The sequence below is a fragment of the Primulina tabacum genome, chromosome 10, assembly GCF_025594145.1.
Source record: "Primulina tabacum isolate GXHZ01 chromosome 10, ASM2559414v2, whole genome shotgun sequence".
In the NCBI taxonomy this organism is placed as follows: Eukaryota; Viridiplantae; Streptophyta; class Magnoliopsida; order Lamiales; family Gesneriaceae; genus Primulina; species Primulina tabacum.
This window is the reverse complement of record NC_134559.1, coordinates 31,507,488-31,521,707: the sequence shown is the minus strand read 5'-3', so window position 1 is coordinate 31,521,707 and position 14,220 is coordinate 31,507,488. Positions and strand designations below refer to the sequence as shown.

Genomic DNA, 14,220 nt, shown 5'->3' with positions numbered 1-14,220 from the left:
CAAATTGTACCGAGATCAAGTATTGAATTGGATATGTGTTGATTGAGATTAGAGATTGATAGAATATGTATCAACATTTCCATTTCAAATTTGATAGTGACAGATTCGTCTTCGAGACTTTGACTACGACACAGATTGTGCGACGAAAGGTATAATGCATGTTTTATTTGGGGAAGACACAACTCAAATAAGATTCAATTTGAGTTTCCCAACAAAACCACATGCTAGATTAGTTGCTTGTCTTTTGACATGATTATGAATTGTTTATGGATTGTATTCAAATCTTTTGATATGATTATGCATTTATAGATTTATATTCATGCATTTGAGATAGGAGAGTCATTGAAAGCTTTGCCAAACTTCTAGACGTTCGGTGTACCGACGCATAGGAGCAGACATCCTCCGATTGTAGACATTCGATACAGACATGACCGAAGTCTAGGAATAAGACGTACAGTTATCCCGATTGGGAGGGTAGGTGACAGACAGTGACGTCTTATTCACACCGGGATCCCTAGAGTAGAGTCGAGTCGAGTCAAGACATGATTTGATTTGAATTGCATGTTTATATAGATTGGTTTTATAGACTATGGAGCCCATTATTATTGCTTTGATTCATGATTTATGATTATGCATCAGCATGTATACATGTTTTATACTGGGATTTGTTCTCACCGGAGTTTCCGGCTGTTGTTATGTCTGTATGTGTGCATAACAACAGGTGGGGCAGGATCAGGGTCGCGACAGAGATGAGAGATGGACATAGCGTGGTGATCACGGGCGTAGCAGATGAACTAGTAGTTGTACTTTTGATATGTACTGTATTTAATTACTGGTTTGTAGAATATGAATAAAACAAGGCATGTATATTATGTTTGTTGTAATGTAATGAATATAGAATTAGCTTGTGCTTGAGTTATAAACATTTGATTTAATGTTAAAAGCAAAATTTTGACCTGTATTTTTGAAACAAGGATCCGATTAATCCCGAAAAGAATTGAGTTAGAGCCCGGGTCCCCACACTGTTGATCCAAAATCTTTTTCTTCTTTACTATCTTCCAAATTATTGTCCTTTGCATTCTTTCTCTTTTTACCTTTCACACTAATCTTCTTTCCGAAAACACACCTTATTTTAGAAAGCTTGTCAAACAAAGCAACCCCAGATAATGGCGTAGATGATTCTCCATATTCTTCCATATCATCGAACTCATTCATTTGCCTCCGATATGGATGAAACCTTGGTAGGAATCGTCTATGACCAACAAATGACATTTTCTTCCCATTTTCCAAATGCTTTGCACAAGTATCTTCTTTCCATACAGGGCATGCATAATAACCATGTGTAGTACATCCACTAAGGTTACCATAGGCTGGAAAGTCATTGATGGTCCATAATAAGACTGCTTTAAGAGTGAAAAATTGTCTTTGATAAGCATCATAGAAACCATCAACTCTATCCGACAATCGTTGCAAATCTTCAACTAACACATCAAGATAGACATCTATATCGTTTCCTGGCTGTTTAGGCCCTGAAATGAGCATAGTTAGCATGATGAATTTTCTCTTCATACACATGTTTGGAGGCAGATTATAGGTGACCAACATAATTGGCCAGCAACTGTACCGACTACTAAGGTTGCTATAAGGATTAATGCCATCAGCTGCAAGTGCCAGGCGAAGATTTCTTGGTTCACTTTCAAAGTTGGGCCACATATGATCCACCAACTTCAAAGATGGTGAATCACCTGGATGACGTAACTGACCGGGAACTCCTGTGGTTTCTGCATGCCATGTTAAATTTTTAGAGGTATGTAGAGATTTAAACATGCGCTTAAATCTTGGCATGAGAGGGAAATACCACAACACCTTTCCAGGAACACCTTTCTTCTCAACGTTCTTCTTGGTTAGCTTCCACCGTGACAAGCCACATTTAGTGCAGTTTACGCAGTCTTTATATTGCTTCCTATAAAGAATGCAATCATTGAAACAAGCATGAATCTTTTCATGACTCAACGCCAAACAACTCAATGTCTTTTTTACATCATACATTTTGGTTGGCAGGTTGTGATTATCTGGTAGCATATCCCCAAAATAAATTAGTAGATCGGAAAATAGAGCGTCACTCATCCCATCCTTTGCTTTGGTGTTGTATAGTTTCACAATTCCACTCAACTTTGTGTAACGCTTACATCCATTATACAAAGGTTTCTCTGCTTTCTCCAAAAATTCCATCTGGATTTTCTGTATAGTTATCATATGCTACCTCACACATATTAGTGTTTTCAAAGTGTCCGTGATAGTTACCAATTGGCATCTTGTTCGTGCTCCAATTTACTTTGTTGTCCTTTCAGCAGACTCACCGTGCCAAATCCAATTCACATAATTTTGACTAAAACCATGGAAATAAAGATGCTCTCGAATGGACTTAGCTGATCTTTTTTTAAGAATTTTACATTTGCAACAAGGACAATGAATTAAATTGGGGTCAATATGGGGATTCTCTAAACAACCTCTGATAAACAGTTTCACACCCTCCTCGTACTGTTTTGACCTTCAATCCGAGTGAATCCAAGATTTATCCATTTCAATACAGCAAAATACAAGAAATATATAACAATAAATTTGATCTAAACCTGAAAATATTACATTTAATAATGTCATTTTCAATTTAATTTGTTGAACGCAAAAAAAAACGAAAGAAGATTACCTATTGATGAAAATAAAGCAACATTGGTAAGTAGACAGTTTAATCAAGAAAATTAGTACAGAAAAATGGATATCTCTTCATAGCACGATTGGAAAAGCCTCAACACACAGATGCATATAAGTTAGAAAAACAAAAAAATTTGACGGAGACAATGACTAACAAACACCGTCATGTATAGTCCTCAACACACAGTGCATATAAGTTAGAAAAACCGAAAATTAGACAATGCCTAACAAGAAAGGGACAACAAATATTTTAGACAATGCTGAAAATTAGGAACCCAGAGACGGACAACCATGGCGACAACAAGAAATTAACCAATTATTGTTCCAATCAATACCATACCTCGGGAAACTGGTGACGGACTAACACAGGTAAAGCAATATCGTTCCAGTCAAAATAGAGAAGAAACAAAGGCGCAGGGGACGGCGGTTGTGTATCTCAGTCGCTTCTTCCGTCTCAGTTCTTTGAACGGTGGTGGTGGTGGTGGTGTTTTGCTTCCCTCTCGGTGAGTGGAACGGCGGTGGTGTTGGTGGTTCGAAGCGAACGGCGGTGAGTGGAACGGCGGTGGTGTTAGGGTTAATTTTGAAGGAAAATGTGGATCAATCGAATGAGCTCGTTTCTGAAGGATATATGATATAATCGATATTAAATATTTAATTAAACTTATCGATTCATCTTTTTACTTCAGTATGAACTTATTTTCCTTATTTTTTACTGCATCAACATTGATATGCCGAAGTAAAATATAATAAAAAAATACCGTGAAGCCCGTGTTTTTAAACATCCGAAGTAAAATATATTATTTTACTTCGCTTGTGTTATTACTGAAGTTATTGGTAATGTATTACTTCGTACTTTATTATTGCCGAAGTAACGCCTGCCGAAGTAAAATCCGATTTTTCTACTAGTGAGAGAATTAAATATTTAAACGCATACATAATATAATATAATTCACACTATAAAAAATATCGAATTAATCGATATTTTATATATGGTATCTATTATTATAAATATTATTGTATAAATATAAAATTGCATAAAGTAAATGTTAAATTAAATCATTATATTTCATTTAGAACAACTGGCAGAGCCATGATATTGCCTAAATGAATTATATGATTTAATAAGTTAGTTGCGAAAAATAAAAGTTAGATACGAAAAATAAAAGTTAGTTGCAATAAGGTAAATGTTATTTACAATAAAGTAAATGTTAGATGTTAGTATTAAATCATAATATTACATTTAGAAAAACCGTCAGATCCACGCTATCGTTTAAATGAAAAATATGTTTTAATAATAATAATAATAATAATTGAAAAATTATTTATTGTATCAAAATTAAACAACAAAGCAAGATAATCACTTCAATGATACCAAGCATTTGATGTAAATAGATAACAACAAATAATTAATTTTTATACCTACAATAAAAAGAAAGTTAGCTAAATCAAAAGAAATATAGAAAGAATATACAAATTATAAACAATCTTACTTCACCAAGAATCATCATCTTCACCTTGACATATTAGATTTAGTGTTCCATGAACTTACTTTTGATCAACACTAAAATCATCATTCATAGTTGGGAAAGTGAAAGAAAATATATTGGAACTTAAAACTTTTATTTTCACACTAATACATACACACTTTGTGGGGACCCGGACGCTAATTCATTCCTTAATCGTCTTTAGGAATAATTCAAACAATTATAATAAACAGGGTCTAACTTTTTTTTTTTTTAAATACAATGCAGAAACGTAATGTAATTCAATTCAAATTACATATTAAACTTAAACATACAAATCTTGTATTATCTACAAGAATTCAACTAGGTTCAACTATAAATCAGTGCTGAATCCTAAGTTGCTTCGAAGCCCGGATCTCCACGCTATCTAGTCCAGCCTCGTTCTCTTCTTGACCCTGATCCTATCCCACCTGTTGCCATGCACACATACAAACAAGACAACAGCCGGATAACTCCGGTGAGAATTACATTCTCAGTATAAATCATGTATACATGCACTCATAAAAACAATATAAAAGCATATAACATATATTTCTAACATGTATTCAAATCAGAATATAAATCCATATCAAGAATAAATCATATTCTAAACATGTACCATCATCAGGAACATAATTCATCGTGTACCATATTAAGGAACATAATCAACGTAACTCAATATAAATTGTCAATTTGACTCGTGACTCAACATTTAAGACTAGACTCAATCCTAGTCTAGGGATCCCGAATTCCAGAAGTTGGCATTCCCATATCGACCAACAGTAATAGAAAAGACTCCAGTTCTATCCACGTAGATAGGGTATCGATCACTAGTAATAGAAGAAGCTCTGATTCTATCCACATCGATATAGTATCGATCATCAGTAATAGAAGAGTTACGATTCTATCCACAACGATACAGTACCGATCACCAGTAATAGAAGAAGCTACAATTCTATCCACATCGATAGCCAAACCTCCGGTGACAGACTTTGGCACTATCGCCAATACACGATCTTGTGACATCGTGCAATGTGCCCGTGGCGATCCCACCACTATCAGGCACTTCTGTCACAAGATTACTCGTCTAATACCTGCTCTCTATAAATCAAGAGAACAAGTACATCAATAAAATCAACACAATAAGGTAAATTATGTGATTTAGGGAAACTAGAGCCAAACCTCACTCGAGTTGTGCAATCCCAACTCAACATTAATTTATACCTTTATCTTCTCGGCCTGACAAAGACGAAGTCCCGAATTCAACTCTGTCCATACCCAATCTGATAATGCCAATCGAATAGATACAATATCAGTACATAACTCAGTTCAAAACCTGTTCTGATCAATACTCAAATCAAAACATAATCGGATCAATGCCAATCAACATACGATACCACAATACAATCTCAACCAATACCGACTCTGATCAATATCAATTTACGGATGTTTCGACGGTATAACAATACAGTCTCGATAACCCCGTAAATCCCAACATCTCAGAAATAATAGCAGAGCTCATAATCAATACCGGTATAACTCATAATTTCAATGATAATACAAATCTGATATCGAATCTCAGTCAAATCGATTCCAAAAATCATAACAATTACAGAAATAGTCTATTCTTTAATCTGACTTCAATTATACGATGTCTACTGTATCAGAAACACCATATATGATTCCTATTCAATTATGACAATATCATAATTTCAAATCATATCTAAACGTAACAAAACTTACGTCCTGTAGAAGCCTGCGTCGATAGGAACACAATACTGAAGTCGGATTCAAAATCGGACGGGCGGATCGTTCCCAAATCACAAATCTATACGCTAAATGACGTAAGGATTTCTTAGAGAAAATCCTCGACTCTTCCTAATAAATTCTGAAGAAGGAAACTTGTATATATATCTCATGCATGTAAAGATACGTGTCCCATTCTCCTTCATTTTCAGTCGGCGCTCGGGCGGTTATAAACTACCGCTCGGGCGCCAAACACTCTGCCCGGTACTCGGCTTGTTATCCATTGGCGCTCGGGCGGTAATTTTCTACCGCTCGGGCACCACAGGTTCTGCCTGAATGGTATTCTTATTGAACACTGGCGCTCGGGCGGTCATTTCCTACCGCTCGGGCGCCAACAGTTCTGTCCAAACATTGTACTTTTCATATGTTTTGCCCAGTCTGGTCTCGGAATGGCCCGGCTATAATCACCCCAGTTCATAATCAATAAATCATCTCAGATTACAATAGTCAAATTCTCGGGCATTACTCACTTTATTTTACAATGGGATATGATACTCCTCAAACTAACATAAGGTCTTTATTTATAGGCCAAATGAGAGAAAATGTCAAAAAAAAATTTAATGCCATGTAGTTGTTATAGTACTTTTTCTCTCCTCTAACTTCAATTTCATGACCCTTGTTTGAATGATATGATCCACGACTATAATCTCCGAATTTGACTTTGCTCAAAACAGCAAACATGTAGGTAATTGTCTGTATATGAATTTGGCATTTTGGTTCATCACATTTGGTTAAATATTGAAATAATTATGATTTCTTCACTATAAGCTAGTCATAGTAAAAATAAATATGTCATCCTTTTGATATTTGCATAGTTTGATTATCTTAATGAAGGTTTTAGGCATTCATGTCTTCTGCAAAGTTGTAGATACTTCCTCAAGGTTTCTAAACATGTTTGAATCACATCAATTTGAATTTTGACACATGATTTTATCTTGGACTGACCCGTGTCCAAAAATTTGAAAAGTCACAAACATAAGAACTTGAACTCGCTTCCTTTCAGTTTCTTTACGCGCATTACATTTCTCAGAGCAAATCACATACACGGAGCATTTTTCTCGCAGATATTCAAACTATCAGCAGTGACAAATCAAGTCTCTGCATACATTCTCAATGCAATGGCTATTGACTTTGATTCAGTTCTGTCTGTCAAGGACGAAGTTATCAAGGATGTCTTTCTCAAGTTTGAAGCAGCTGGACTGAAGAACTTTCTGGGACTATCATCTCAGGAATTCTATCCTAAAGAGATTCATGATCTATATGCTAATAAATTCATCTCTGCTGATGGCAAAATCACTTCAACCGTCAACAGTCAACTGCTGATCATTGACGAAGACACCTTTCGCAATCTCTTCCAACTGCCTTCTGATGGCTTGGCTAATATCTCTGAAGTTAAGACGTCTGTTGTATAGGAGATGCAGACGCTCTTATATGCAGATGGATGGAAAATCAAGGTTTCTGATCCTAAGAAAGAACTGAAGACAGAGATTCAGTTACTGGCTGACATTGTGGCCATGGGACTACTCGCAAAAGCAGGCTCATTTGCTGCTCTCACCTTTGAAAAGTTCCAAGTGATAACGGCTATCATGGCTGGACAAAAACTAAAATGGTCAGCCATCATCTTTTCTATCTTCAAGAACATAGTTCAGTCCTCCAAAGAGTCCAAGGGATTTGCTGTACCACTCAGCTACTTGTTGAAGAACAATGGTTTTGTGGGTGACTCTTCTGAGAAGTCATCCAAATTCAAAATTTTCAATGCTAAGAGTGTTCAGCCACAAAAAATCAAGCTGGACATGTCACCCGAGCAGTTCATTAAAGTGAAGAAGGAGATTGAGACGCAGGAAGCTCCCAAATCAGTCAAGAAAGTGAAGAAAATAGCTTAGAAAAAGACAATCAAAAGGAAACTGATTGTCAGTGAGACTGATTCAGAGAGAACTCCATCTCCAAAAATCACGAAGAAGCCAAGAACTTTCAAAACAAAACCAGCAGCTGTTCTGGAAACAATCTCAGCTGAAAGATTGAAACTGATTGGAGCTGAACAGCCTATCAGCGCTATACCTTTGATGGCAGTTCTAGTTGAGTCTTCAACTGAAGGTCAGTCACCACCTCCAACTGATCCATCTAAGAAGATTATCACCAAATATGGTGATAATAAAAAACCAACAGGAGTCAAAGATCCATTGATCACCATTACTTCTCAACTACTCTATCATTTTCCAGACCAAAATTAGTAGTCATAAGGGAGAAAGTGGATGCAACTGAATCAGGACTAAGTATCTCTCATGTCCTAACTGACCCGAAAGGAAAGGGCAAGATGATTGAAGAGCCCCGACCGAAAAACTCAATTCAAACTCATATAGACCTGATATGGAAAGAGGTCAATGAGTTTTCTGAATCAAAGCTCAAGACTTACAATGAATGGTTCAGATTTAGAACCGGAGTTTTAGCGAAGTAATTGTAGAAGAAAGCAGTTTTGAAGAAATTCATTGCTTTGGAAACTGTAGTCTTGAAGGTAGTCAAAGCTGCCTCGATTTTTCAAGCACTGGAAAGGAAGTCATACTTCTTTGATCTGGTGCGTGTCAAGAAACTCGCTCAGCTACGCCAAAATTATGATCCAACCAGTCCAAATGCTTTGAATGACAGAGCAGCTCATGATCAACTGGACACGGATCTACGATCACTACAGATGAAGATCAAAAGTTGGGAAATGGATCAAGAGTTGATTATTCCAACAAAAGCTCAAAGTCCTTCATCTGAAGAGCAAGCTGAACAATCAGTTCAACACCCAGAGCCATCCCAGGAACCAGTTACTGAATCAACTGAGCTAGCAACTGCTCTTTTCTCAAAGGATCCTCAACCATCACCTTCAGTTCCTCAATCTTCTACTGCAGATCTTTAGCTCTACACTAATGCTGAGTTATCATTGGCAAATATCGACGAAGTCATACAATCAGCCGCCACTAATATCCAGCTTAATATTCTAACAACAGAAGCAGTTGAAGAACCGAGCTTAAATGAACAACCAACCTCATAGGCTATTTTGAAAGAAACTGAAGAACCAGGCACTGAAAATGCAGTTCTAACTGAAATTGAAGTGGCTTAGTTGAACAAGGAACCAACTGAAGAAGTACAAACTGAAGAGCCAACTATAGTATCAGTTGATCAACCAACTGAAGAACCAACTATAGTATCGGTTGATAAACAAACTGACGAGCCTTCCAGCTCAACTGATGTTCAGATTTTCACTCCTCCAGAACTTCAACAGGAAGCAATACCAGAAGATGTTTCAGAAATGGTTACTGTTGTGACAGAATCAACTGATAGAGCCTTTGTAATCTTTAATCGAGAAGACAAGGAATAAGAACCAGAATCCTCTGGAGCTATGTCTCCTGAGATACCAACGGGTACTGAATCTATGATCGAAGAAATTTAGTCCAAACTTCACAATGTGATCTCATCCATTTCTGACATCAAATCAACTACCGCTGTACACCTTGAAGATTTATTCTATAAAGGAGAATATTTTTAAGAGTTTACAACAGGTCACGAAGGATATTACTCCACTATTTCTCCAAATAGATCAGTTAAAGAAGGACCGAGTGACTATTCAATCTCATTTCCAAGCTCAAGAAGTGTTCACAAAACATATGGATTTCCTCCAGAACGTAGTCACAAAGAGAATGGATTTGGTGCAAGAACATATAGTACATGCCTTATCAAATGTAACTTCGAAAGTTCGTGCTTTATCCAGCAGGGTTGATAAGTTTGACAAAAAGGGGGAAAAAGAAAAAGAAGAAGATCAGGAGAAGCAATCCAAGAAGAGACTTAGTCAACTGACTGATCAAGGACCATCTGATAAAAGAACAAAGAAACAAAGAGATCCAGATCAGTTAGAAGACAGTTTTTATATTCTTATTCAGTTGAAGAGTTTTGCAGATTTTGAAGGATTTTTAGTCAACAGATGATTCTTTTATTCTTTCATTCTTTGTACGAATCTTTACATTGAAAGAGTTGTCAATAAAATATTATTTTATCTACAAAATATTCATCTTGATCAGTTTACATTTTCTAAGTTTTGTCAAACACCAAAAAGAAGAAAATTGTTGGAAACTTAATTTCGGAAGTTTGGCAACCGAGCGTAAAAATATTGAACAAACTGATCATGAAAACTGAAAATAACTGATCTAAAATACGCAAACTATAGGTTGCCTAACTGAAGATTAGTGCGTAGATAAGGCAACTGAACTATGTAGTCGACTGGATGACCAGTTGGAACTGATCAGTTTGACTACAATCAATTGAGAGATATCAGCTAATTCTATCGGCGGTGTCAAACTGATAAAACAGTTTGACATCAGTTAAGGAATATACATATTAACCGACAGCTGTACAAAAGCATACTGCAACATGTAGTGAGAACGCCGCATTTTAGCAATGCTACAGTGTACGATTGTCAGAAGAACATTGACGTTGCAAAAAATAGATAGAAAGGTTCAAATGCATTCATTGTTACCGTTGGAAGCAAAGCCTATAATTAGTCGAGAAGAGCAGTTGAGAAGACAAGAACCGAACTACCAAGTTGTTATTCTGCTGAAATCTCTTCACAAGATTTCTTTTCATGTTCAAAAGATTTCAAAAACTCACACTTAGCATATACATTCATAGAATTCAAGGCTCTACATTGAGCTTACAAACACAAACACTTATCGTTGTAATATTCGATCTTATAGAGATCTGTTGTGCTAAGTAGTTTCACATCAGTTGAGAACTGATAAAATGTATTGAAACTAAGAGTTTCATTTTGGCATTGTTAAGTCCAAAACTGAAGGGGGTCTGTACAAGTCATGTATTGATCAAAGTCGTTTAGTGAATATCATATCTTGTAGATAGAAGTGGTGACGTAGGAGTAATTGAAATATCTGAATATCCATAAATCTTGTGTCTCTTAATTTCAGTTTTATTCTATCTGCTAGTCAGTTTATTTCCGCACTTTCATTAGTTAAATGATCGACATTGACATAAAAATATTATCAAGTTCAGTTTATCACTAAACTCAGTTTATCACTAGACTGACTCAATATTTGAAAAGGTGGTAAAATTGTCAAGTGTTTATTCAACCCCCATCTAAACACTCTTTCACCTAATAACCGATCATATCACTCACCAAAGAGCTCTTTGAGATGCATATGAATGTCAGCAGCACTCTTTGCATCCTCAAAACGCCTCTGCAGCTCATCATTCATAGAAGCATGCATTTAACACTTGGCTTTTAAGTCATGGTCACACAAATCCTTGTAAGTCTGCAATTCCTCATAGTCGGACCTCAAAAGGGGGCGACTCAGTGAGTGTTGATGCTATCATTTCTGAATTCAAGACGATTTTCAGGTTTCTTAGCCAATTGAGGAAATTAGGTGCGGTTAAAATATGTTTGTCGAGTATAGCAGATAACCGGTTGCGTATCGAAGACATTGTCAAAATTTGTACTGAAAAATAAGAACATATAAATGTTAATGACTATTTTAAAATATTTAGTGAGATATAATGTATGGACTTTTACTTCATAAATTCACTCCCACTATTTTGATATTTTTCACTACTCTAGTGAAAACGGGAAACTCCTTTCCTCAGTAGGTACGTAAGATCCAATTAGAAAATTATGATCTAGAATAATATCAGGCAATCATAATTTCTAAAAGGTAGTTTCTAATTGCATCTCCATGCAACCCTTTACGTAAACTTTTGTCTCACGTTTGATTAGGACCCAATAATATGACGTCGTTCATCTTTACGTGTCAATCCTTACCCATCGATATTGAACCTTAATGCATGGTCGCCATGAGTTCCCTAAATAATATGAGCCGATATCACGGGAGTTCCACGTAGTTTACATCACCATGTCAATGGATGTCACATCTTTCCGGTGTTCAGGGCTCCCCAATAGTATGAGCCGAGCACTGAGCACGTGTGAATTTGTTTCCTTATTCAGTTTATGAAAAACTTAATTTAGGAGAATTAATACCCACATCTTTTACTCTCTTACTGGCGGATAGGTCAATCAAAATACCTAGAAGTATTGTAGAAGATGTGTTGGTTCAAGTTGATAAATTCATATATCATGTAGATTTTATTGCTTTGGATACACAACCAATAGAAGTACATAATGAAATTCCATTAATATTGGGACGACCAGTTCTAGCAACTTCAAATGCTTTAATTAATTGTCGAAATGGAATAACGAATTTGTCTTTTGGAAATATGACTCTAGAACCTAATGTGTTCAATTTTATTAAACAACCAAGTATAAATGAAAATGAATATGATAATGAAATAAAAAAAATTGTGGAAGAAAATATAAAAGAAGAAAATCAACAATCCGAAATTTTTTCAATGGAAAGTTTTGAGTCTGAAAATAATTTTAAAGAAGATGATATTACAAATGAAACAGCCTCGATTTTTTCTTTCCTAATCATAAATCATAACTCGAAAATTCTAAAATAATTAACTTAGCAATTCTAACAATCATAATAAGTTAAAAACTAAAATCTCAAATGCATAAAATAAATCCTAAATCATCAACAAACCAAAACTCCTAAATCGACCTTTTAAAAAGATCAACTAACAATAAAAATAAAGCATAAAAATATCTCTAATAAAATCATTAACAAAATCTTTTAATCATTAATATATCTAGCTACTTCGGAAACATAAAGGCACTCGGGTGTGTACTGTTGCATTCGATCCACTCAATCGTCAGCGTTTCCCATAAAATCATCAAATCCTGCATCATACAAACCTAGTGAGTCTAAAGACTCAGCACGTTCTAAACATGGATACCAAATAATACATATACAATCACATGCATTAAAAATCATACTTTTATTTAAAATAGCTTTTAAACATAAATAAACCATTTCAAATCATTCAAGCACAATTAAATCACAAATCTTAAAATCATTTAAAAATAACTTTTAACATAAATAAATCCTTTAAAAATCATTTAAAAATAGCATTTGAGCATCAATAAATCATATATCATAAAATTATTAAAATCGTAAAGCTTTCAATCATATATCATTTTTGTGAAGTTTGATCCTTGAAAGTGACTAGCTTTTATCCTCCGGTCGTCTGATCAGTATTCAGCTCCACATGGTCCATGAGGGTGGGCACTAGTCTCCTCCATGGAAATACGATCGTCGAGGCTCTCTCGGGGGCTTCTCCCATAGACGGGCTCCCTCTAGAGTCTTGTCCCATTAATGGGATCCCTCTGGGGCCTTCTCCCGTAAATGGGCTCTCTTTGAGGCATTTTCTCATCACAACATCCCCAAAAATTGTAAGTTCACCGTCCTCACATAAAAGGATCCCCCACAAGTCATATATCATATTTCACAGTCAACTCACATCCCTCAAAATATTTTCTTTTTCTTTTAAAATCATAAAATAACATACTTTCCAAAAATAGCATTTTAAACAGTACAAATTGCACAGCTTTACCATAAATCATGAAACAACATATTATCATCAAAATCATCATTTTATAGCATAAAATATCATTTAACAAGCATTATGATCCTTCGGGACGCTGCCAAGCTTTTACGTCTTTTCTCGGTGGGAAATTACAGTTTTGCCCCTAAACGTAAAAATTCTCGATTTTATCTTTTTCTTACTTTTAATTACATGGGATTCTCCCAAATAATTATTTAAGTTTAAATATAATTTTTCATAATTTTACTAATCTTAAATCTAGACTTCTTAATTAATTATTTAATTAACGGTTTGTGATGCGTTTAAATCCCGGATAAATCCAAAACTCCATATTTTGATCCCAATTTTTAAAAATAACATTTCTAATACCTAGTATACCCTTTTAAGGTATGAAATACACCTGTGGACCCACGGTTCCAATTTAAGTCTTATTAAATTCGAAATTTACCCATATATGAACACACCGGGCCATCTCACTATTTACTCGAGCCACGATCGAGCCTCCTCGAGCCAAACCCAAGCCACCCACCGAGGCACCAGGCTGCACCTAGGTCCCCCGAAACACTCTTGGACAGAGCTGAAAAATTCTGTGCGAGAACCTATCCTCTTTCAAGACTCGTATCGACACTTCCAGCCCTCAAACCACAGATCACCCACGACCCTTACTGACCCTAAACCATACCAGACCTAGCTTGGGCTACCATCGAGCCCCTACCCC

The 14,220-nt window shown here is 35.7% G+C and overlaps 1 protein-coding gene across 1 annotated transcript; it reads right to left on the bottom strand.

The window, feature by feature from the left end:
- Positions 1–1,002: 1,002 nt before the first annotated feature.
- LOC142505030 (uncharacterized) lies at positions 1,003–2,232 on the bottom strand. The gene has a single exon (XM_075617855.1). It carries the CDS (start codon positions 2,230–2,232, stop codon positions 1,003–1,005), a length of 1,230 nt encoding a protein of 409 aa, XP_075473970.1.
- Between the last annotated feature and the right edge of the window lie 11,988 nt (positions 2,233–14,220).

Excerpts from the sequence above, each read along its gene's own strand:
- LOC142505030 (XM_075617855.1), bottom strand. The coding sequence starts at position 2,232 with ATGGAATTTTTGGAGAAAGCAGAGAAACCTTTGTATAATGGATGTAAG.